General features: G+C 47.1%; 1 protein-coding gene across 1 annotated transcript in view; it reads right to left on the bottom strand.

Moving 5' to 3' along the window:
• Positions 1–25153, bottom strand: part of LOC139275662 (proprotein convertase subtilisin/kexin type 7-like) — a 233456-nt gene that overhangs the window by 105697 nt on the left and 102606 nt on the right. The window contains exon 9 of the mRNA XM_070892830.1: positions 23451–23551. Within this exon, the coding sequence (XP_070748931.1) occupies positions 23451–23551 (101 nt within the window). The remainder of the gene's footprint in view (positions 1–23450; positions 23552–25153) is intronic.

The raw sequence follows: 25153 nt of genomic DNA, 5'->3' as shown, positions 1-25153 counted from the left end.
GGCCAGGGACTTCCAGGTGTCGGTGGGGATGTTTCACTTTATCAAGGAGGCTTTGAGGATGTCCTTGTAACGTTTCCGCTGCCCACCTTTGGCTCGTTTGCGGTGAAGGAGTTCAGAGTAGAGCGCTTGCTTTGGGAGTCTTGTGTCGGGCATGCGGACTAGGTGGCCTGCCCAGCGGAGCTGCTCGAGTGTGGTCAGTGCTTCAATGCTGGGGATGTTGGCCTGGTCGAGAACGCTAATGTTGGTGCGTCTGTCCTCCCAGGGGATTTGTCGGAGACATCGTTGCTGGTATTTCTCCAGCAACTTGAGGTGTCTGCTGCACATGGGCCATGTTTCTGAGTCATACAGGAGAGCGGGTATTACTGCAGCCCTATAGATCCACGCTTCTACTGACTTGCAAATCTACCGTCACTCTGCTACATCAGTGTGGGCAGTGAGTGACTCCCTTACAACGTGCTAAAAGGTCACGGAGATGTCACAGACGAAATCTCACCTCACAGGACCAGGGTGTCCATGGTTTAATTTTTTAGGCGGGCGTCGCTGGCAAGGCCAGCATTTATTCCTGTTGACCAAAGTTCATTGAACACCCGAATCTCCAACACCTTCTCATTAGAATGGCACAAGAACAAAAACTGGGCTTCTGGTTTTAAAGTTTTAGAAATTTCTTGTCAGCCCACTCAAACACCAAACCATCCAGCCCAAAATTGGTTAGATGCTTTTAAAATATATAATGAACTTACTTGTGGATTAGGCAGTCAGATCAGACCCCATTGGGTGAGGTGGGCACTGGCCACTATTTAGTGTTTCGAGTTACGGTGTGATCATCTCTCACTCGGTGATGGATTTGGAGAACGTGTGTAAGAGTGTATGAAATGCAAGGGCTTTTCCTAGTCACGTCCAAGTAAAACATGATTGTGTAAAGGAACAGGCCTCAATTTGGCTGAGGCGTGTGCCTGAACAGAATTCCTCACTTGGCTGGGGACTCCGTAGCTTCAAGTGTCAGCTTTGGCGCAGTTCGTAGACATCTCACCCCGGAGCCAGAAGGCTGTGGGTTCAAGCCTCACCGCAGACTTGAGCACATAATCTAGGCTGACACTTCAGCGCAGCACTGGAGGGAGCGATGTTTGTCGAAGATGGTTCTTTTCCCCCATCAGATACTAAACTGAGGCCGCCCCCCCCCACCCTCTCTGCTAGTTCAGGTGGATTCAAGAGAATCCATTCAAAGAAAAGTAGGGGAGTGCCATCGGTATCCTCAACAACATTCCTCCCTGCACCCAAACCCGATGAGCTGCTCATTCATGTGCTGTTTGTTGGACCTTGCTGTGCGAAAATTGGTTGCCACATTTGCTTATAAAACAGTGACTGCACTTCAAAAGTCGTCGTTCAATTGTAAAGCTTCTTGGGACATCCTGGGGGTACAATAAAATGCTGTATAAATACATATTAATTGGTTAGCAAATTACAGCCTTAAGAATAGGTTCCATTCTATTTACCTGGGCTGGAACAGTGGCAATGATTTATTAAATGTAGGTGATGGGTTTTGGCAGCCCTGATACTGCAACTGTATAAAGCAATTGATCGCTGTTTGAGCGGTTTGATACAGTAATCTCTCAACTCCCTCAAAAGCTATGAGCTGCTCAACTGGTACCATTAGCGGCCATGTCTTCAGCTGCCTGGGCTGCGAAACCTCCCCTCTCTCCTCCTTCATGGTGATTCTTAAAACCTAGCTCACCTGCGCCATATCTTCTCATGGGTCTTGGTGTTAGATTTTGTTTGATTGGGGAGAAATTGTTTCACTCGAAGGATTGTAAACCTTTGGAATTCTCTGCCCCGGACAAAAACTTTATTTATACAGCGCCTTTAACGTAGTAAAACGTCGCAAGGTGTTTCACAGGGGAGTGTTAGAAGACAAAAAATTTGATACCAAGCCGCATAAGGAGAAATTAGGGCAGATAACCAAAAGCTTGGACAAAGAGGTAGGTTTTAAGGAGCATCTTGAAGGAAGAACGAGGTAGAGAGGCGGAGAGGTTTAGGCAGGGAGTTCCAGAGCTTGGGACCTAGGCAACAGAAGGCGAGGCCACCAATGGTTGAACGATTATCATCAGGGATGCTCAAGAGAGCAAAACTGAAGAGGTGCAGACATCTCAGGGCGGGAGTGGGTGATTGTGGGGCTGGAGGAGAGTACAGCGATAGGGAGGAGCAATTTGAAATCACCAGGCTGTGGATGCTCAGTCGTTGAGTATATTCAAGGCAGAGGTGGATATATTTTTGGATATTAAGGGAATCAAGGGATATGGGGATAGTGCAGGAAGGTGGAGTTGAAGTAGAAGATTAGCCATGATCTTACTGAATGGCGGAGCAGGTTCGAAGGGCCGAATGGTCCACCGTTCCTATTTTTTATGTTCTTGTGAAATACCCCGTGACGTTTTACTACATCATTTTATTTCTGTCCTGTAACACGAGAGGGAACCAAGGTCAGCAAGCAGAGAACTCCAAACCATGTAAAAAGTTTACAATTAACAAGAGGCATCTTAAGATTTAACTAACCCATTGCTAGTAGCAGAGAATTATACTGCAGACGGAGGTCATTTGGGCCATCGTGCCGGCTCTTTGAAAGAGCTCGTAAATGAAACTAATTTCAGAAAGGCATAAAACAATGCAATAAAAATACAAAATCAATGCACGTTTAATTAGCAATTAAATTGCAGTCGTATAGCCAATGAAGCAAAGACATTGATCCCTTTAACTACAGAGTCTGTCGCCTCTGATTATATCAGTCATAGATACTCTCACTAGATGTAGGTTTTTCTGGCGAATGTAAGGCTTGTATGCACTGGAATTTAGAAAAATGAGAGGGTATATCATAGAAATATAACATTCTGACGGGATTGGACAGGTTAGATGCAGGAGGAATGTTCCCAATATTGGGGAAGTCCAGAACCAGGGGTCACAGTCTAAGGATAAGGGGTAAGCCATTTAGGACCGAGATGAGGAAAATCTTCTTCACTCAGAGAGTTGTTAACCTGTGGAATTCTCTACCACAGAAAATTGTTGAGGCCAGTTCGTTAGATATATTCAAAAGGGAGTTAGATGTGGCCCTTAGGGCTAAAGGGATCAAGGGGTATGGAGAGAAAGCAGGAATGGGGTATTGAAGTTGCATGATCAGCCATGATCATATTGAATGGTGGTGCAGGCTCGAAGGGCCGAATGGCCTACTCCTGCACCTATTTTCTATGTTTCTATGTTTTTACGCTCAGTGTGGGAAATGTCAGGAATGGATCTGGTCACCCAGTGGCTGCATTAAGAACTCCCAGGTGACCAAATAATAACATAAGAACGCAAGAAATAGGAGCAGGAGTAGGCCATTCGGCCTCTCGAGCCTGCTCCGCAATTCAACAAGATCATGGCTGATCTTCCACCTGAACTCCTTCCCGCACTATCCCCATATCCCTCGATTCCCCTCGTTCCCAAATATTTATCAACCTGTCTTGAATATACTCAACGACTGAGCCTCCATAGCTCTCTGGGGTAGAGAATTCCAAAAATTCACAACCCTCCGAGTGAAGAAATTTCTCCTCATCTCAGTCCTAAATGCCAGACAAAAGGAAGCAGAGTGAAGCTGCTTCTCTTCCAGCTCCACCTGGGCCGTGAGCCCAGCCTCCGTACGTCATCCCGACTTACCAGTGGGAATAGTCCTACTTCCCCCACCAGCTATTCTGGAGAACTCCGAAAGTGCTCGAAGACTCGATGGGCTGGATTTTAGGGTTTTCTGTTTTCGGGGTGAAAACAGAAGTAGGGCAGGAAAGTTACCGGCCGGGAATAGTTTGCGCTTCGGTAAGGAGGTGCTGTACACTTTTCGTGGCGCAAAAGTGGGAATCCCGCGAACTGAAGTGCTGGGCCGTGCGTGCTCGGGGGGGGGGGGGGGGAAAAAACGGTGTAAAACCTTAAAACAAAAGACGGAAACATTCCCAAAACATTGCCTATGCCACCGCAACACAATACGCTGAAAAAAACCTAAAAGAACACTTGCACTGACCTTTGGAGTACTTTTACCTCCCTCACCACTGCCGGCATGGCTGAACCGCACCGATTTCCTAGGTGGTCATTGCAGGCGCACTTCCAGGCGGACAGATCGGGCAAAAGGCCAAAGTACTGCCGGTGTCGCACCACGAGGCGTTGCACACCCGGCGCAGCTCTTCCCGGCGGTGCTGCGGAGGATCGCGAAGGGGCGCAGGAAGGAGACCCGAACGGCGGGGCGAAAGCTGGAGCGCGAAGAATCGGAAAATCCAGGCCGACACGGTTAACTTCACGTGAGGCCGAGACCGCTTTGTACCCAGTGTTGAATACAAGAGTGTAATCCAGGCGTGAAATGATAAGCAAGCACCATTGCTCCAGTGTCAGATTGGTTCCTGGCACTGTAGTCAGACTGTGCTGAAATCATTACGGCAATGCTGGCAAGAAGCAACGGTGCTTAGCACGGACATACATCTGTAGTCACGCTGCTCCAGGGGGCCACCGCGCTGCTCCCGGGGCCCCTGGAGCAGTGTGGCAGCCCTGACCACTCCAGGGAGCAGCGCGAGCTGGTGCAGGAGAGCGACGGCTGTGAAGAGGGCGACTGGATTGGACGTCACCATAACCTAGGTCGGTGATTGGAGCGTGGGCAGGTACAGCAGGAGCAACGAGGTCGAGGCACAGGAGCGGCACGTGATCGTGGACTGACGAGATTGGGGCCCAGGACAGGCGCGAGTTCGGGGCCCAGGGACAGCACGGGGCCAGCCCACACTGCGATGTGTGCGCGCGCTAGGTCCGTGCAGCAGAGCTGGTCTCCAGCCGTCTTGGATAACCCTTGCCACTGGGCCAAGACCTAGCTCTGTCAAGCCCGTGTGTGTGGTGGCTGGTGTGCAACGGCCACCCCACGTTAAAAAAAAATCCACGCGCAGGCATCTTCCACCCTTCAACATGAAGTTCGGGACCTGGAATATTAGGTCCTTCATTGAAACCTGTGAACTCATTGAACGCATGCCTTTTTGGTGTGGAAGCAAGTTATCCTCGATTCGAGGGATCGCCCAAGAAGAAGTCATCTATAATGTAAAGCACCCAGTGAGGCTTTGATAGTCGTGGCCAATTGGGCTAAATAACAAGCAGTTGTGTACTGCAGCAACTGTGTTGGCAGTGCCCAAACAGACTGGCACAATAATCCTGCTGCTATGGATTAATCTCAATCCTTCCCTGGGCCCTTCCAGCCCTTGTATAATCGGGAGTTGAGGCAAGTGACCCAGGTCGACTCTTCCTTGCCTGTGCATGTGGAAGGGAACCTTTCATTCACTTAGAGAACTGTCCCAAGTATACTCACTGAACATTTTGTGAATACTAGGTGAAAGGTTAAAGAGCAGGAAAAATGGTGACGACAAGTTTGGATCTTAAATGCCAGTTCACCCCAGGAGGAATAAGGAAAGACCGAGAAAGGTAAGGTGTTTCATAATTCTGAGCAACTCATTTTGGACGACAATTTGTCAAGTTGCTATAGCGATAAATTCAATGTTTTCTTTTTAATGATTCTATTTTGCAAATTTTGAGGCAGAAACATTTTCTGGCTTCACGGAGCTGGAGGATGTTGAGCGATTACAGATTTGGTCGATAAATATTAAGCAGCAACAGGTTTAGAGTCAGTCAAGGTCAACAAAGAAGCTGGTATTAAATCGGTTCTGTATATTAGCGTTGGCCGTTAGCATTCTTCAACGGTAGGTCAATATAGGGTTGGATATTTAGAGTAATGCTGAGTGTTACTTAGCATTTTTCATGTCGAGACGCCTCAAAGTGCAACATGATGATATGAGTCCAGAGAATGGACAAGGCAAGATTGTAAGTATAAGTAGGTGATTTTATCCCGCCAATTCCAATTAACAATGGAAACTTTAAAAGCTCCATAATGATGAACAGTTGGGAACATTTACTTTGAATAGACTTCACATGTTTAAATTCACTCGCTTGAAAAGTACTTCAAACAATCACTGAAGTCAGACAGAAAAACCTGCTGATATTCTGACTCATCGGTTTGTGAAACAAACCCCATGTCTGAGGGGAGGGAGTCATTAATAGACAGGTTAGACTCTGCCGATGGCTCGCTGGGCAAGTGATACTGATTCACGGAGACGAGGGAGGTTTCTGCGTTAATCCCGAATCTGTGCCGAGTCATCAGATCTCACTCAGAGCAACGGTAGGGGACTGCAATCGGAAGCAGCTGGGACAGGGAGAAGAGAAGAAATAAATTCAGTCAGGGTTCCCACTGCCAGACAGTGGCCCCTGCTGTAATGCAAACTGCAAGGACACACAGAGCAGGTATGAATAAAACCCCGCTCACCAATGATGCCAGCAACTTGCATTTATATAGTGCCTTTAATGTAGTAAAATGTCCCAAGGCACCTCACAGGAACGTCATCAAATAAAATTTGACACTGAGCCACAAAAGGAGAAATTAGGGCAGATGACCAAAAGCTGGGTCAAAGAGGCAAGTTTTAAGGAACATCATAAAGGAGGAAAGAGGTAGAGGCGGAGAGGTTTAGGCAGGGAATTCCAGAGCTTGGGCCCAAACAGCTGAAGTCACAGCCGCCAATGGTGGAGTGATTGAAATCGGCGATGGTCAAGAGGCCAAAATTAAAGGACCGCTCTGGCCAATTACACTGTCAACACACAAAGGATGGCTAACCGGTTAGGTACCAAGGGGTCCTGGCACCCAGGGACCTGACCCCAACACAACTCAGAAATTTCAGAGAAAGAAAATTGGGGAGAAAAAATAGTCAAGTGAAAGCCTAATAAAGTTTGAAGTACACATACATCACTCAGCCAAGCCCATCTCGGAGAAGAATTGGCCTCCTTCCCTTGGTACATATTGGAGCTTGAATGTAGTGTGCAACCATGTTGCTAGCGTTGCTTAAATCATACACTTGATTCTTCTCCATGTGTTTATAGCTCCACTTGAGTAACAGTAATTTATAGAAATGGTTCATCCCTCACAAAACACTGGTTGACGTCTACAGTGGAAAATAAAAACTTTTGAGGAGACAAGTTTGTCTTCAAAGAGAGTCATTAAATAAATTGCTCCGCTCCGGGAAATGTAAGGAACTTCAAGAAAAAAAAACGTTAGTGACGGGCAAAAAAGGGGTACAGTAACAGTAGTTATGTCACTGGACTAGTAACCCTGAGGCCTGGACTAATGATCCAGAGACATGAGTTCAAATCCCACCACGGCAGCTGGGGAATTTAAATTCAGTTAATTCAATAAATCTGGAATAAAAAGCTAGCATCAGTAATGGTGACCGTGAAACTAGCAGATTGTCATTCAAAACACATCTGGTTCACTAATGTCCTTTAGGGAAGGAAATCTGCCGTCCTTACCCGGTCTGGGCCTATATGTGACTCCAGACCCACAGCAATGGGGTCGACTCTGAACTACCCTCAGAAATGGCGGCTCACCAACACCCTCTCAAGGACAATTACGGATGGGCGATAAATGCTGGCCTTGCCAATGACACACACTTCCCGTGAATTAATTTTTTTTTAAAAAGCATAGAAAGTTGTTAAAAATAAAAAGCATGATGTAATCCCAATTTTATTTGAAGCTCGAAGCTGCCAAGTTCTACATCCCCCCCACTTCCAACATTTAGAAGAGTTGAGAGCATATATAAGTTAATTGCTCGTCAGATGAGGAGTGGAAGGGTTTGGCGAGACAGATTAGGTTATTAAGTACTTAGCGGTGTTTCTGATTTTTAAAAATAGCTATGTTTATAAGTATAGGCTGAAATTCGCCGTTGACTTTGCATAAATCTGTCTCGCAAAACACACAGTAAAACGGGACCTATTGGAGTAAACCTAACCGTGGAGACCTATTACATCTCAAGTACCACATTTAATTATTTTCCTTAACTTTCAGGTTGGGGCCCAAAGCATTGCTCAACGAAGATGGAAACAGTTATCCGTGCAGCATTTTCATTGATAAAATTCTTACTCCCACGCACAGCGAGAACGTGATCGAGTGACTGCTTCAAAGAAAAAGCCAGGCGTTCCTGGAAGATACTGAACCCCTTGGAAAACCTGCAACAATAGAATGTATCGCGCCCTCCTGTTCGGAGGTCTAGCTCCCTCGATCTGTATTAAGAAACTGTCTGTATGAGGATCGCCATTTTAGCTGCACATGGCTGACTGATCTCCACAATAAATAAATAGAGTTTCATTGAACTTAAAACCTAGTTGTGGAGACAATGAAGCAATGGTAGGAAGTGTCACTTAAAAGTACAATTTAGCATTTGACTTGGGCTGTGTGGCATACCGCATTCAAACTCCAACGCATGTCAAAGAATGTCAAGGGGATGGCCACATCATTCACCACATGATGAGTTCCTAACTTCAACTGCCTCATCATGGAAGAACCAAAACAGAGTTGAGATAACCCCCAACGAAAATAAGAGACATGCATTTGTATAGCGCCTTTCAGGACCTCATGACGTCCCAAAGCTTTTTGCAGCCAATGAAGTACTTTTGAAGTGTAGTCGCTGTTATAATGAAGAAAGCCAAGAGAGAGTCAAGGCCAACAAAGCTCAGACAAGAGGCTCCAACTAGGTCGTTCTGGGCCTGCAGGAACTTGGCACACAAACATCACCGAGTTACTTTGGAAAGTTCCTCAAATCATTTGCTACAGTGTCAGCTTAGTTCAGTTGAAAGCACAGTCACTTCAGAGGCAGTAGGTTGTGGGCTCAACGCCCGCTCCAGGACTTAAGCATATAGCTCGTCAGCTCAGTACCGAGGCAGTGCTGCACTGTAATATATCTGTAAAACCAAGGCCTCACCTGCCTATTTGGGTAGACAGTGTTTGAAGAGCAGTGTGTCCTGACAAACGTTACCTCTAAGCCGCGCAGCTGTCTGCCGATCCTACATTCTACCCTACGTAAACGTGTCATCCAAAACTCGGTTGCCTGTGTCCTAGCACGCGCTAAGTCCCGTTCACCCATCCTCCCTGTGCTCTCTGACCTACATCAGCTCCCAGCTGAGCAACAACTCAATTGTAAAATTCTCATCCTTGTTTTCAAATCCCTCCATGGTCTTGCCCTTCTCTATCTCTAATCTCATCCAGCCCCACAACCCCGCCGAGATATCTGCGATCATCTAATTCTGCCCTCGAGCATCCCTAATTATAATCGCTCTGTTGTGCCTTCTGTTGCCTGGGACTCAAGCTCGAACTCCCTGTCTAAACCTCTCCGCCTCTCTTTCCTCCTTCAAGATGCTCCTTAAAACCTATCTCTTTGAGCGAGCTTTTGGTCACCTGCCCTAATTTCTCCGTGTGTGGCTTGGTGTCAAATTGTGTGTCTTTTAATGCTCCTCTGAAGTGCCTTGAGAAGTTTTACTACGTTAAAGGCGCTATATAAATACAAGCTGCTGTTGTTGTTCCCACGCAGCCTGGTTTTTTTCCCAAATGTGAAATTTTGTGCATGGTTTGAATGGGCCGCAACCCAACAAATATTAAGAGGGTACATTGGTCGCAACCAGCATCTCTCACTCAACCAACACCAGAAAGGTGTATTAACTGGTCTCATTTGCTCTGTGGGGCTTTAGTGTTTGCAAATTGGCTGCTGTGTTTGCCTACATAACAAAATATATAATTGGCTATGAAGTGCTTTGGGATTTTCAGAAGAAGTGGCAAAGTGTCATAAAATCCAGTTCTTTCTGTGTCAATTTATGGGGGTTATTGGACCATGCGATGCCCAAAGCTATTATTTTAAAGAAAAGGATTTTTAAAAACACATTGTTCCACTCGAGGGTTAGTGTTGAGGTTGGTATCAGCACATATTCAGGAATGAAAACACACTGGCAAATTCCCACGTGAAAGCAAAAAAAAAAAGAATTCCAACTCCGTCATTAACGGTAGCTTCCAAACGGGGTCAAACACCTACTTCCCCCAAAATTCAACACAACAGATCACAAAGTTGACTTGGATATTGCGGAGTGAATCCGTTCCATCAGTCCAGACAGAGTTGGGTTTCTGAATCTACTTCCAGACAGTACAAGCCACAGAACAGTGAATGGGGTGGTGGGTCGAAAGACACAGAGATAAAATCTTAGCTTCAGGCACAGCAGTAAACAGTTATAAATCCATTAATGCCCTGCCATTCGGTCCCTCCCAGCAATCTGCAGTTAAACAACTTCTTAGGCGGTCCCTCGAAGCGAGAATGACTTGCTTCCACACCAAAAAGGGAGGAGTTCACAGGTGTTTCAATGAAGGACCTGACATTCCAGATCCCAAACTACATCCTGAAGGGTGGAAAATGCCTGTGTGGGGATTTTTTTAACGTGTGGTGGCCGTCGCACACCAGCCACCACACGGGCTCGACAGAGTTAGGTCTTGATCCAGTGGCAAGGATTAACCACTGGAGACCAGCTCTGCTGCACTAACCTAGCGCGCGCACATATCGCAGTGTGGGCTGGCCTGTGCTACCCCTGAGGCCCTCGCCTCTCCTGGGCCCCGATCACGTCGCTCTACAATCTCTGGCCCCTCCTTCGGCCCGACCCCGTCGCTCCTCTCCGCTGCTTGCTGCCTCTCCTGCAGTACCTGCCCACGCTCCCATCAGCGACCTTGATTTTGGTGACACCATTCCCGTCGCCCTTCTCCAAGTCGTTGCCCTCCTCCTGCACCAGCTTGCACTGTTCCCTGAAGTGGCACGGCTCCACGCCGCTTCCGGGCCGCTGCATCTCCGCTCCTTTTATGGCCCCGACCTGCCGCTGGTGGTTTCTCGCTGTTAAACTACTGAAAGCGTGGAGCCTCCATTTTTGTTTAGTTCATGGTTCCGTAACGCTCCAAACTTGATTGATGTCAATGGGAGCACAGAATGCAATCGGACCACAAATGGTGATGCTGAGACTGTACACATGCCATTCCAGATGACTGCAACAGCTTTAAAAAATAAGATTCACCCTCCCTTTGTTTTGACAGCAGCATTTTATCTTCTTACTTTGTCCCTCCCTCAAACACAAACACACACACACTCAGGGAGAAAAAAGGAGTGAGAGAGATCACCACTTTGATGGACTAAAAGCTTTTAGCTACTGGCAGAAATTTTCTCTGTAAATCATCCCAAGATCCACATTTATGACACTGAAAAATACTTTTTACACAAGTTAAGGTGCCAAGTTGGTGATGGCCTAGACTAGACGATCACTGGTAGAGTTACATTAGTTCTGAGAAGCAGACACAGCAAAAAGCAAACAGTTGTGTGTGGTGTAACACAAAAGCAAAATACTGCGGATGCTGGAAACTGGAATAAAAACAGAAAATGCTGGAAATCTCAGCGGGTCAGGCAGCAAGCTGTGGAGAGGAAGCAGAGTTAACATTTCGGGTCGACAACCCTTCGTCAGAACTGGCGAGTGCTCGGAAAGAACAGATTCTTAAAGAGCTCTGAAAGGGGGAGGGGAAGAAAGAACAAAAGGGAAGGTCTGTGATAGGGTGGAAGACAGGAGAGATTAGAGAGACAAAAGTGATGATGGCCCAAATTCAAATGGTAATGCCAGGAGTTAGAAAAACATTACTCGAGATAGGATGTGAATGGCAAGATAATGACCAACTGCCATTAGAGACCAGGAGAAAAAAAAAGAAACAGGCTCTGGGGGGGCACCAAAGATTGGCAGCGGTTACACTCTGAAATTGTTGAACTCGATGTTGAGTCCAGAAGGCTGTAAAGCGCCTAAACAAAAGATGAGGTGCTGTTCCTCGAGCTTGCGTTGAGCTTCGTTGGAACAGTGTAGGAGGCCGAGGACGGAGAGGTCAGAGTGGGAGTGGAGCGGAGAATTAAAGTGACAGGCGACCGGAAGCTCAGGGTCACACTTGCGGACTGAACGGAGGTGTTCCGCAAAGCGGTCATCCAATCTACACTGGGTCTGCCCAGTGTAGAGGAGACCACATCGTGAGCAGCGAATACAGTATGCTAAATTGATAGTAGTACAAGTAAAGCACTGTTTCACCTGGAAGGAATACTTGGGACCCTGGATAGTGGGCAGGGAGGAGGTAAAAGGGCAGGTGTTGCATCTCCTGCGCTTGCACGGGAAGGTGCCATGGGAAGGGGAGGGGGTGCTGGGGGTGATTGAGGAGAGGACCAGGGTGTCACGGAGGGAGTGGCCCCTTCGGAATACTGAGAGGGAAGGGGAGGGGAAGATGTGATTGGTGGTGGGATCACTCTGGAGGTGGCGGAAATGGCAGATGATGATCTGTTTAACGAGGAGGCTGGTGGGGTGAAAGGTGAGGACAAGGGGGAACCCTGCCATGGTTCTGAGAGGGAGGGGAAGGGGTGAGAGCAGAGGTGCGGGAAATAGAACGGACACGGTCGAGTAGCCATGTTAACCACGGCGGAGGGGAATCCTCGGTTGAGGAAAAAGGAAGACATGTCAGAGGCACTAGTGTGGAAGGTGGCATCGTCAGAGCAGATGCGACGGAGACAGAGAAATTGGGAGATTGGAATGGAGTCCTTACAGGATGCGGGGTGGGAGGAAGTGCAGTCCAGGTAGCTGTGGGAGTCAGTGGGGCTTATAGTGGATACTAGTCGATAGCCTATCCCCAGAGAGGAAGAGAAGAGAAGGAGTCGGAGATGGACCTTGCGAAGTTGAGGGACGGGTGGAAAGTGAACGACATTTTCAAGTTGGGGGCGAGAGCAGGAAACGGCACCGATACAGTCATCAATGTACCGGAAAAAGAGATGAGGGAGGGGACCCGAGTAGGACTGGAACAAAGATTGCACTGTGGGAGCACCTTCACCACACAGACTGCAGCGGTTCAAGGCAGTGGCTCACCACCACCTTCTCGAGAGCAATTAGGGATGGGCAATAAATGCCGGCCTTGCCATGATGCCCACATCACAGGAGAGAATTTTTTTTATTTTTTTTTATTATAAAGTCGGCCGATAGGAAGCCAGAGCATCACTGGCTTCATAAGTTTGCAAGAAACGTAGAGGGTCATCTTGCTGTCGTACAGCTGTAGATATGCTGGAAGGTGGCAGCGATTTATAGAAAGCCTGCGAACAGATAGCAGTGAGTTCAGGATGCTGCACCAAGTACTTGCACTTTGCACCTCAGCTTCCCCCGCCACCCTCGCCAATCCTATTCTCTCTTCACCTGAAGTTGCTGACTCCTGACCTGCGTATGGTTCCATTGGTGCTAGCAACCATTTGCTACTTTGCACAAGTGTCTATTCTTCCTGTGCGAGCCTAGACATTGAATGTTGGTAGGCTGTGACTGTGGGTGACATTATAGAATTTTATCTTGTTCTCAGCCACCTATGTTCGCGCCGAGATCACTCAATCAGGAGCGAGAGAGGGGGAATCCCTCACTGATTTGCCCCTTTCCAATCAAAACTAGAAAGAAAGACTTGCATTTATATAGCGCCTTTCACGACCACCGGACGTCTCAAAGCGCTTTACAGCCAATTAAGTACTTTTTGAAGTGTGGTCACTGTTTAATGTAGGAAATGAGGCAACCAATTTGCACACAGCAAGCTCCCACAAACAGCAAATGACCATATAATCTGTTTTTTGTTATGTTGATTGAAGGATAAATATTGGCCAGGACACCAGGGATAACTCCCCTGCTCGTCTTCGAAATAGTGCCGTGGGATCTTTTTTTACGTCCACCTAAGGGGGCAGACGGGGCCTCAGTTTAATGTCTCATCCGAAAGACGGCACCTCCGACAGTGCAGCACTCCCTCAGCACTGCACTGGTGTTGTCAGCCTGGATTTTTGTGCTCAAGTCCCTGGAGTGGGACTTGAACCCACAACCTTCTGACTCAATAGGCGAGGGTGCTGTCCACTGAGCCACTGCCTACACCTAGTATTGCAAATAACTGTTCCACCCTAACTGCTGCCCGCAGTGAGACCAGCCAACTTAGTACAGACCGAGGTGAACCCCGGAATGTGTTGGACTGCGTGGTTTTGGGGGGAGCCCAGGTAGAAGGAAACTCTACTTCACAGTTTTGAAAGAGGAAATAGAATGGCCTGGTCGGTCGGTCGGCCTCGGTAGAAAATCCATTGTCTGCCCGTGAGGCTCCAAATTACTGGTTTGTGAGTGGAAACAGCAGTGACCACACCGTTGCCAGAAAATGCTCTCATCCTGATTGTGAAACAAAGTTTTCAACATTCAAAAGGCAGGCTCCAGTGGAAATCACAGCTAATAAACTGTAAATTAAAAAATAATATGGGTTGACAGCTGAGGGCGATTTGCCAATTGAGATTCTCATTTATCCAGTGTTAAATGAAAAATATCCTGCACAGTCCAGACACTGGCCTTTTCAAAAGTGTTTCACTCGAGTCTGCGACCTGGTTTTCCATCTCATTTAACCCTCAGTTAATTAAAGTCCCAATTGAGTGTCGGCTTGGGGCGATGTACAGTTCTGTGAGATGGTGAACAGATAGTGGCATTAAACCCTGAAGTAAATCTTCCAAATGCATTCAGCTGAAGGCTCAGAAAACCTTTACCTAATTAGGCCTTGGCTTGAACTTTATAGGACATTATGAAGTGCTGTAGGAATGAGATGGAATAAAAATACAAGGAGGTGTGAGAAAGAGAATGCTTTATAGTTTTATAGTCTAGTAAGCTGACTGCAGAAGTTTTTGCTATTAAAAGTTTTGTCTGAGCCATCTAACACTTTAATATCTGCTTTTCCTTCAGTTTAACCTGCCAAACTTCCAAGTGCCAGTTTAGTCTAGTTGGTAGCATTCCCGCTTCTCGTGTCAGAATACTGTGGGTTCAAGACCCACTCCAGATCAGCACAGCCCAGACCAACACTTCAGTGTCTGACTGAGGGAGTGCTACATTGTCAGAGGTGCCATCATTGGGCTCGTCAGCCATGGCTCAGTGGGCAGCACAGTCGCCTCTGAGCCAGAAGGCTGTGGATTCAAATCGCACTCCCGATACTCGAGCACTAATTCTAGGCTGACACTCCAGTGCAGCGCTGAGGGAGTGCTGCACTGTCGGAGATGCCGTCTTTCGGATGAGATGTTAAACCAAGGCCCCGTCTGCCCTCTCGGGTGGACGTAAAACATCCCATGACACCATTTCGGAGACAACCAGGGGGGAGTTATCCCCGGTGTCCTGGGCCAATATTAATCCTTCAACCAATATCACAAAAAAAACCCAGACCATCAGGTCATTATCACATTGCTGTTTGTGGGAGCTTCCTTATGCGCAAATTGCCTGCCGCGTTTCCCACATTACAACATTGACTAATCTTCAAAAGTACTTCATTGGCTGTAAAGCACTTTGGGATGTCCGGTGGTCGTGAAAGGTGCTATATAAATGCAAGTCTTTCTTTCGGAAGTGATGTTAAACAGAGGTCCTTTTAATTAAACCCTAGCGTCCCTTTAACACTAGCTGTTATATACAGGTGCAGTGTCGAGAGTCCGGAGTTCTGGAATCCGGAATGTTCCAGACCGATCAACGGCAGGGTCGTCTGGAATCTGTAAAATGTTCCGGAATCCTGCTGACCTCGGGCCTCGCCTCGGGGCCTGCTCATTGGCCCGCCCAATGACATCCTCCTCGGCCGGGTCAGACAGCCCGAACAGCTCTTCGGTGGGAATTCCCCCCCCCTTTCGGACATTCCGAAACCCGGAAATACCCAAACCTGGGCTCAGGTGTTTCCGGATTCGTGACGTTAGAAAACAAAATTGAAAGCCTGGAATCTGGAACGGCCTCGATCCTGGATTTTAGGCGCTGCCCACCTGTACACATATTTAATCCCCTGGGTCAACTTCTCAAAATTCAAGCAAGCTAGGATAGCCCATTACAATCATCATCGTCTTCTTCTTTGGCAGTCCCCCGGAGTCGAGGATAACTTGCTTCCACACCAATATTGTGAGTTCTCAGGTGACTGATGAGACCAATGTGGGACCGACATACTCTGTCACAGGTGGGGCAGACAGTGATTGGAGTGAGGGGTGGGTGGCGGGCTTGGGTTGTCATACCCTGATTCCGCTGTTGGTACTTGGTTTCCGCGTGCTCCTGACGAAGAGACTCGAGGTGTTCGGCGCCTTCTCCGACGCTTCTCCTCCACGTGGAGCGGTCTTGGGCCAGGGATTCCCAGGTGGTCGATGAGAGTGTTACATTTTTTCACCGAGGCTTTGAGGGTGTCCTTGAAGCGTCTGCTCTGCCCTCCTGGAAGGCGCTTGCCGTGACGGAGCTCGGAGTAGAGCGCTTGTTTCGGGAATCTTGTATCAAGCATGCGGACAAAGAGGCCCATACAATATTAACAGGTCCTCTGGCCACTATCCAGACTGTCTGGGGGAGACTTTCCCCTTCATTTGAGAGGGGTTTCTCGGTGGCACAGCTATTTTTGGGAGAGAAACCGCCCACCGAAAGTTTCCCCCTCACTTTTTGAATGGCATCTCGAAACGCCCGCCGAGAAAATCACCAGGGCGCAAGTTTGGCCTGAACGGAAGCCTGCCCCGATCGGCGAGGGAACCGCCCTGTGAAAGCTGCTTAAACAGGGTGGTAGGGGAGTCCTCTGCAAAGAAAGGTAAGTTAAAGGTTCTCTGTTTATTTATTCTTAATTGTAAACTATCTTGGTAATGTTTTTTTTAAAAAACTATTTTTTAGTGAAATGTTTTTTTTAAAAAAAAGATTCCCCCCGCCCCCTCTCCCTAGGCCCAACCACAGCCTCAGAATAAATTTTTACAAAAATTTTAAGATCCACCCGTTTCACCTAGTTTCGCCTTTAACCGCCGAGAATACTGGTGCAAGATCCATTTTCTCCCCGAGCGATTATTTTTACCTTAAATATGGAAATTCTCGCCAGTGTTAGTTGCAAAACTTTGGCGGTTTTTCTAGGCAGGCAACTGGGCGTTGAGGGGCTCTCGGGGAAAATCTAGCCCTTTGTATTTCTGGCAATCATTTCACTCCCATTAATTCTGGTAGGCTACTAACAAGCTCCTAAACAATCACGACTGTTAATCTGTAGCTGGTTAAAGGGAGGTACATAAAAGGATCTCCAAGGTGACTTACTATCTACTTCTCCCGCCCCCTTTTCATGGTAGGCACCCATTCTCCACCTGGCACCTCCCCACGATGGGCATAGCTGAAAGGAATACCCAAAGAAACTACGTTCAAATCCGAAGGCTCGAATCCCAATGTGCTCAAGTCACTATTCTGTAGGTCTCGACCAAGGATTTCCGTTCTTCAAATAAATCTGTTGTTTAAAACCCACAAGTCACACATCTGCAATGCGCATGGAGGATAATGATGGAGGCACCCTGGAGCCATCGGCATGTATGTTATTTCAAACAACAAAATACCTTTCAGTGACATCAATTAGTCCTACTGCACACTTGACTTATTTTGTATATTCATTCCTATTAGTATTCCACCTCGACTATCTCCTCATCCATCTCGCCTTAAAGTGCCAGCGTGTGCCACGACTGTCGGGCACCCTCCCATACCTTACCCCAAGTGGTCATGTTCCTCAGGAGTTAGCATAGAAAGAGTGTTGTTAAGACTATTCAACTGTAGGGGTATCACAGCTGAGCCCAATACTCCTCTCACCAGACGTCTGCACACACCTGATCAATAACTGTTTGTGGGAGCTTGCTGTGCGCAAACTGGCTGCCGCGTTTCCTTATATTACAACAATGACTACACTGCAAAAGTACTTAGATAATTAGCTTGTGAAGCTCTGGAATGTCCTCGTGAGAGCCTTCCGTTCTGCCAACATCAAAAAACTACATTTCCAAGAGGAAACACGATGCTTTAATGTGACCAATTGAACAAGTACTTTGGTTCGGTATTCACGAAGGAGGACACGAACAACCTTCCGGTTATAAAAGGGGTCGGGGGGGTCTAGTAAGGAGGAGGAACTGAGGGAAATCCTTATTAGCCGGGAAATTGTGTTGGGGAAATTGATGGGATTGAAGGCCGATAAATCCCCAGGGCCTGATGGACTGCATCCCAGAGTACTTAAGGAGGTGGCCTTGGAAATAGTGGATGCGTTGACAGTCATTTTCCAACATTCCATTGACTCTGGATCAGTTCCTATGGAGTGGAGGGTAGCCAATGTAACCCCACTTTTTAAAAAAGGAGGGAGAGAGAAAACAGGGAATTATAGACCGGTCAGCCTGACATCGGTAGTGGGTAAAATGATGGAATCAATTATTAAGGATGTCATAGCAGTGCATTTAGAAAGAGGTGACATGATAGGTCCAAGTCAGCATGGATTTGTGAAAGGGAAATCATGCTTGACAAATCTTCTGGAATTTTTTGAGGATGTTTCCAGTAGAGTGGATAAGGGAGAACCAGTTGATGTGGTATATTTGGACTTTCAGAAGGCGTTCGACAAGGTCCCACACAAGAGATTGATGTGCAAAGTTAGAGCACATGGGATTGGGGGTAGTGTACTGACATGGATTGAGAACTGGTTGTCAGACAGGAAGCAAAGAGTAGGAGTAAATGGGTACTTTTCAGAATGGCAGGCAGTGACTAGTGGGGTACCGCAAGGTTCTGTGCTGGGGCCCCAGCTGTTTACACTGTACATTAATGATTTAGATGAGGGGATTAAATGTAGTATCTCCAAATTTGCGGATGACACTAAGTTGGGTGGCAGTGTGAGCTGCGAGGAGGATGCTGTGAGGCTGCAGAGCGACTTGGATAGGTTAGGTGAGTGGGCAAATGCATGGCAGATGAAGTATAATGTGGATAAATGTGAGGTTATCCACTTTGGTGGTAAAAACAGAGAGACAGACTATTATCTGAATGGTGACAGATTAGGAAAAGGGGAGGTGCAAAGAGACCTGGGTGTCATGGTACATCAGTCATTGAAGGTTGGCATGCAGGTGCAGCAGGCGGTTAAGAAAGCAAATGGCATGTTGGCCTTCATAGCAAGGGGATTTGAGTACAGGGGCAGGGAGGTGTTGCTACAGTTGTACAGGGCATTGGTGAGGCCACACCTGGAGTATTGTGTACAGTTTTGGTCTCCTAACCTGAGGAAGGACATTCTTGCTATTGAGGGAGTGCAGCGAAGGTTCACCAGACTGATTCCCGGGATGGCGGGACTGACCTATCAAGAAAGACTGGATCAACTGGGCTTGTATTCACTGGAGTTCAGAAGAATGAGAGGGGACCTCATAGAAACATATAAAATTCTGACGGGGTTAGACAGGTTAGATGCAGGAAGAATGTTCCCAATGTTGGGGAAGTCCAGAACCAGGGGTCACAGTCTAAGGATAAGGGGTAAGCCATTTAGGACCGAGATGCGGAGGAACTTCTTCACCCAGAGAGTGGTGAACCTGTGGAATTCTCTACCACAGAAAGTTGTTGAGGCCAATTCACTAAATATATTCAAAAAGGAGTTAGATGAAGTCCTTACTGCTAGGGGGATCAAGGGGTATGGCGAGAAAGCAGGAATGGGGTACTGAAGTTGAATGTTCAGCCATGAACTCATTGAATGGCGGTGCAGGCTAGAAGGGCCGAATGGCCTACTCCTGCACCTATTTTCTATGTTTCTATGTTTCTATGTTTCTATGAACAGGTATGTGAAACTTATCTGAATGATCCATGGGACAGATTTAAATGAGTAACCAGAGGGACGAGAGGGGACAGAGAAGAGGAAAGAAAGATTTGGATTTATATAGCGCCTTTCATGAACACCAGACGTTGCAAAGCACTTTACAGCCAAAGAAGTTCTTTTTGAAGTGTAGTCACTGTTGTAATGTGGGAAACGTGGCAGCCAATTTGTGCACAGCAAGCTCCCACAAACAGAAACATGATAATGACCAGATAATCTGTTTTAGTGATGTTGATTGAGGGATAAATATTGACCAGGATACTGGGGATAACTCCCCCTGCTCTTCTTCAAAATAGTGCCACGGGATCTTTTATGTCCATCTGAGGAGGCAGACGGGGCCTCGGTTTAACGTCTCATCCGAAAGATGGCATCTCCGACAGTGCAGCACTGTACTGGAGTGTCAGCCTAGATTTATGTGCTCACGTCCCTGGAGTGGGACTTGAACCATAAGCTTCTGACTCCGAGTCGAGTGTGCTGCCTACTAAGCCACAGGAAGATGAAGATAAGAGGAAACAGGAGATGAAATGTCATGAACACAGTGCTCTCCTCTTGCGACAGACATGAAATGATGACCGTGGAAAAAGGACAAGACTTGAAAAATGAAACGCAGCCAGTGCATTGGAGGGACTGCTTTTGAACCAATAGACAAACACATTGAAACTCAGTAGTTTTTATAGTTTCAACAATTAGGATATCAGGAATTTTGATCATTGCTACACCTTTAGAGTAAATGGGAAGGGTTTCCTCTGCTGCCTGTCCCATAGATTGACATTTAGGGAGTGGAATATTTGGATTGGACAATAACTGGTTAGGTAATGTTTAGAAATAATCAAACACTATGCTTGATTATACCTCAGGCTATTGCTGTACTCAATAATAACACAAGAATGTTAAACAGAATGCACACGATTGCATCCTTTAGTTCCCTAAAGAAAGTTTTCACTCAGTGTCTCTAAATAAAGAATAAACAGGAACCTGTCTAGGAACAATGTCTTGTTCAGTCTATTTCCCACTGTATTTTTTAAATTCAGATGTGTTGCACTACATTCCTCTCATCAAACTTTGCTTCAACATCCCTTAGTCCACTCCCCGGTGTCGCTGTTGAATTAGGTTAAAAGCTTACATCATACTCGGCTCCTTTTCTACAATCTAATCTCCCTTTTCTCTTCAAGGTTTTTCGAATGTGTTGTTGTCTGCTCTATGCTCACTTCTCCCCAAATCCCTTCCTCAAAACCTTCCTGTCTGGTTTCCACCCTGCCCACATCACCAAGGCCACCTTAGTCAAAGTCAGGACCGACATTCTCAGGCCACATTAACCCTCCTATCGGATGAGACGTTAAACCGAGGCCCCATCTGTTCTCTCAGGTGGACGTAAAAGATCCCATGGTATTACGAAGAAGAGCAGGGGAGTCATCCGCGGTGTCCTGGCCAATATTTATCCTTCAGTCAACAAAACAAAAAAAAATTCTGGTCAGTATCACATTGCTGTTTGTGGAAGCTTGCTGTGCACAAATTGGCTGCTGTGTTTCCCACATTACAACAGTGACTACACTCCAAAAGATATTCATTGGCTGTAAAGCGCTTTGAGACATCCGGTGGTCGTGAAAGGCGCTATATAAATCCAAGTCTTTCTTTTCTTTTCCTCAGACACCTCCATGGCATTCGAACACTCCATCCTGCTCTACCACCACCGCACTCTCTGGTCCACAACAGAGGGACCACCCACTTGGTTCCACATCTGGTTGTCCCAGCCCAGCGAGCACAGCTCCAGTTGGTTCCCCCCCCCCCCCAGGCCACACGGTCACTTCTGCTGTGTCCCAAACACGTTGCCAACCTCGGATCCTTCTTTTCCTCATTTGCTGCGGGGAGACGTTACCCGCGGGCACGGGGTCTGTTTTTGCACACATCCTCCTGGCGAAAAACTCCAAAACCCTTGCTTCTGAATCCATCCCCCTCCCTGTTGCTTGTTCAAGTTGGTGTCAATACAGATACGAGTCAGTGCTAATACAGGCATGAGTGAATAAATTCCAATTATTTGTCCCCTTTAGGGGGACAGAGAAATAGTGTGATGCGTCTTTTGTTACTGAGCTTTGTTGGAAAAACAAATAGCATAAATTTACAAGGTAGACACATTCCTTAAAAGTAAGGAAAGTGAAAAGAATTGAAAGCTGAATAACTTTCCATATAACTTTCCCAGATATTAGGATGCATATTACATTGGATATATTCAAGAGGGAGTTAGATATGGCCCTTACGGCTAAAGGGATCAAGGGGTATGGAGAGAAAGCAGGAAAGGGGTACTGAGGTGAATGATCAGCCATGATCATATTGAATGGTGGTGCAGGCTCGAAGGGCCAAATGGCCTACTCCTGCACCTATTTTCTATGTTTCTATAGTATTTACAGCACAGAAACAGGCCATTCAGCCCAACAGGTCCGTGCTAGTGTTTATGGTCCACACGAGCCTCCTCCCACCCCTACTTCATCTAACCCCACCATCAGCATATCCTTCTATTCCTTTCTCCTTCATGTGTTTATCCAGCTTCTCCTTAAATGCATCGATACTATTCACCTCAACCACTCCCTGTGGTAGCGAGTTCCACATTCTCACCTCTGGGTAAAGAAGTTTCTCTGGAGTTCCTTATTTGATTTATTTGTGACTATCGCATATGGACGTACCCCCTAGTTCTGGTTGTAGTGATGTTGGTTACGGGATACAAATTGGCCTGAGGACCCTGCGGAGAACTGACCCCTGCTCCCGCTCCAACAATAGCAGTGGGACCCTCTACATCCACCCGAGGGCAGACAGGTGCCTCACCCTCATGTTCAAGTGAAAGATGGACACACAGACTGACCAATCCCCTCGTGTCATATTTCTCTCCCTTACACAGACTGACAACGTTCCAAATATATAAAGGGTACCTGGGGTACAAATACCATCAATTCTGTGGATCACGACTACTGGCCAGGTGACAAATGCTCAAGCAACATTGCTACCGCGAGACGCACCCTCAAATATTGTGAAATATTTCTGAGCATCGCAAATACAAACATGTTTTTATTTAAAAACAGTCGCTGCAAAGATTTTATCTAAACCCTAGGTGGAGTCCTGTACTGTTGGGAATTCAGCCTTTCACTGTGTTTTCTCAATAAAAGATCTATGCACAATGCACCTGTCTGGACTGAATATGTGCAGGTCTTAACTGGATAGAGCTGAATTGCCTTCATTCACCTGCGAGCAACATTACCGCAGGGTCGGAGGCTTTTCAGCCTCTACTCTTCAAATACATTGGTCGTCGAGCCTTGAGAGAGAACAAATGAACAAAGCAGGAACGCAGAAACGTACAAATACAGAGAGTGAGCAGAGCCAACTACAAGGTCACATCATCGCTCACGGTCTTTTCAGCTCATTTTGACTTGCACAGTTCATCCCATTTGAAATATGCCTGCTTTGACAAGGGCGTCGGCAACAGATGCACAAAAAAAACCCAAATCTCGGCAAGGTTCACAAGGCGAGATGTTCTTTATCGTCCATTAGGTTTTGTAAACAACCTCTACAGGAGTGCCCTTTTCCCATTTACTCTCTTGTATCGTGACATTTAACATCACTGAACTATGAAGTGCGTTTGTTATCGGTTGCTTGCGTTCTGATTTTCAATCACCAAAAGTACAGTCATATTGAAATGGCAGAAAAATATTGCCCGATCTGTAAAATACTTGCCATTTTTATTTCATAAAATTTTACTCAATGATTGAATGCTCGCCCATAAAAGATGTTAAGCGGATAATGATTCCCTCCCCACCCACCCCGCCTTGATCTTAGCTTTAACGAAATGCCAGGTATTGAAGAGCACAGCATCTGTGCGCAGACTTACAATGCTTCTCATCATCTTGTCGCCGCTGCTGAAGGTGACCGCCAACATGGAGGCGCACTCCTCTGCGTAGAACGGCATCCGGCCTTCCTCATCCACTGCTCCTGGACGGAGATCGAGCAAAGGGAGACAGATCAGAGCCAGGGCACCTCAGAAACTGCCGCTCAAAAGCGCAACAACTGTACCACTTCCACCTCGCCAATCAAATCCTAGCACTGATCCTGTTCTGGAAGGAGCTATACACCATAAATACAGATATTATTTTGCTGGAAGCTCTGCAATTTCCTCCTTAAACCTCTCCGCCCTGCTCTCTCCTCCTTTAAGACGCCCCTTAAAACCTACCTCTTTTGGTCATCTGCCCTAATTTCTCCTTCGGTGGCTCAGGTCTTCTAACACTCCTGTGAAGCGCCTTGGGACGTTTCACTCTGTTAAAGGCGCTATATAAATACAAGTTGTTGTTGCTGTTACAGCGACCCCCAGAATACTGGCCCGCAGCAACTTCCAGGGCAGAATCCATTATAAATTGTTCTATCTAAAAATACAATGGCAATGCAACCAGTGATGATACAGTACATTTGCCTTCAGGTGAAAAGGGACTGTAACCTCCCTATCTCTGTAACCTGCTCCAGCCCTACAACCCTCAGAGATATTTGCACTACTCCAATTCTGGCCTCTTGTACCCCGGATTTTCATCGCTCCACCATTGGCGGCCGTGCCTGCAGATGCCTAGGCCCTAAGCTCTGTAATTCTCTCCCTAAAGCTCACTCTCCTTCCTTTAAGGCGCCTTTTAAAACCTATCGGATATACTCGCGTGTCATGCGACTTTTGAAGACCTAAATTGTAACCTAAATTTGGGGGGTCGCATGATACGCGAGATACAGAATTTGCGGGTGTGAAGTGCTGGCCAAGATTAGGTTGTTAGGCTGTTAAGCAGACCGTATCCACGCTGAATCTCGGCAGGTATCTCCTGGGCTGGATTGCAGCCTCTATTGTGGCTTGTACTGTATCGGGGGGGGATGAGAGAGAGTCGCGGTGGTCGGGGGGGGGGGGGGGGGGGGGGGGGGGGAGGAAAGAGACCGGACCGGATCCGACCTGACCCCCGCTCTCCCTACCCCGGCGACCCGACCTCCCCTCCCCCAACTCCCCCCCCCCCCACCCGGCAACCCGACCTCCGCTTCCCCCCGGTGACCCAACCCGACCTCCTCTTCACCCACCCCCCACCCCCCCCGGCGACCCGACCTCCGCCACCCACAACTCCCTCTGAAGTTTGCTGCATTATTAGAGGCTCCATCTATCTCAGCCCATGCTTCTTTTACCCGCAAACACAGTAGAGGCTGTGGCTGAACGACGCCAGTCAAGCCAGCTGGAACGATTGCTGTATCGGTGCTCGATTCGCGAACAGCTTTCACAGCAGAATCCACTCGATGTTTCATGTTAAGGTCTGTATTCGATCTCAAAAAAGTGACTCGCATGATACATGAGATATATGGTAAAATCATGTTTTGAGGACGAAAATTTAGGGGTCGCAGGATACGCGAGTATATACGGTACCTCTTTGACCAAGCATTTAGTCACCTGTCTTAATATCTCCTTATGCGCCTCCTGTCAAATTTTGTCTGATGACGCTCGTGTGAAGCACCTTGGGACGTTTTATTACATTAAAGAGGCTATATAAATACAAGTTGCTGCGGTTGTAATAAGGAGAC

Source organism: Pristiophorus japonicus, chromosome 11 (assembly GCF_044704955.1).
Source record: "Pristiophorus japonicus isolate sPriJap1 chromosome 11, sPriJap1.hap1, whole genome shotgun sequence".
Lineage (NCBI taxonomy): Eukaryota > Metazoa > Chordata > Chondrichthyes > Pristiophoridae > Pristiophorus > Pristiophorus japonicus.
This window is presented reverse-complemented; position numbering and strand designations above follow the sequence as displayed.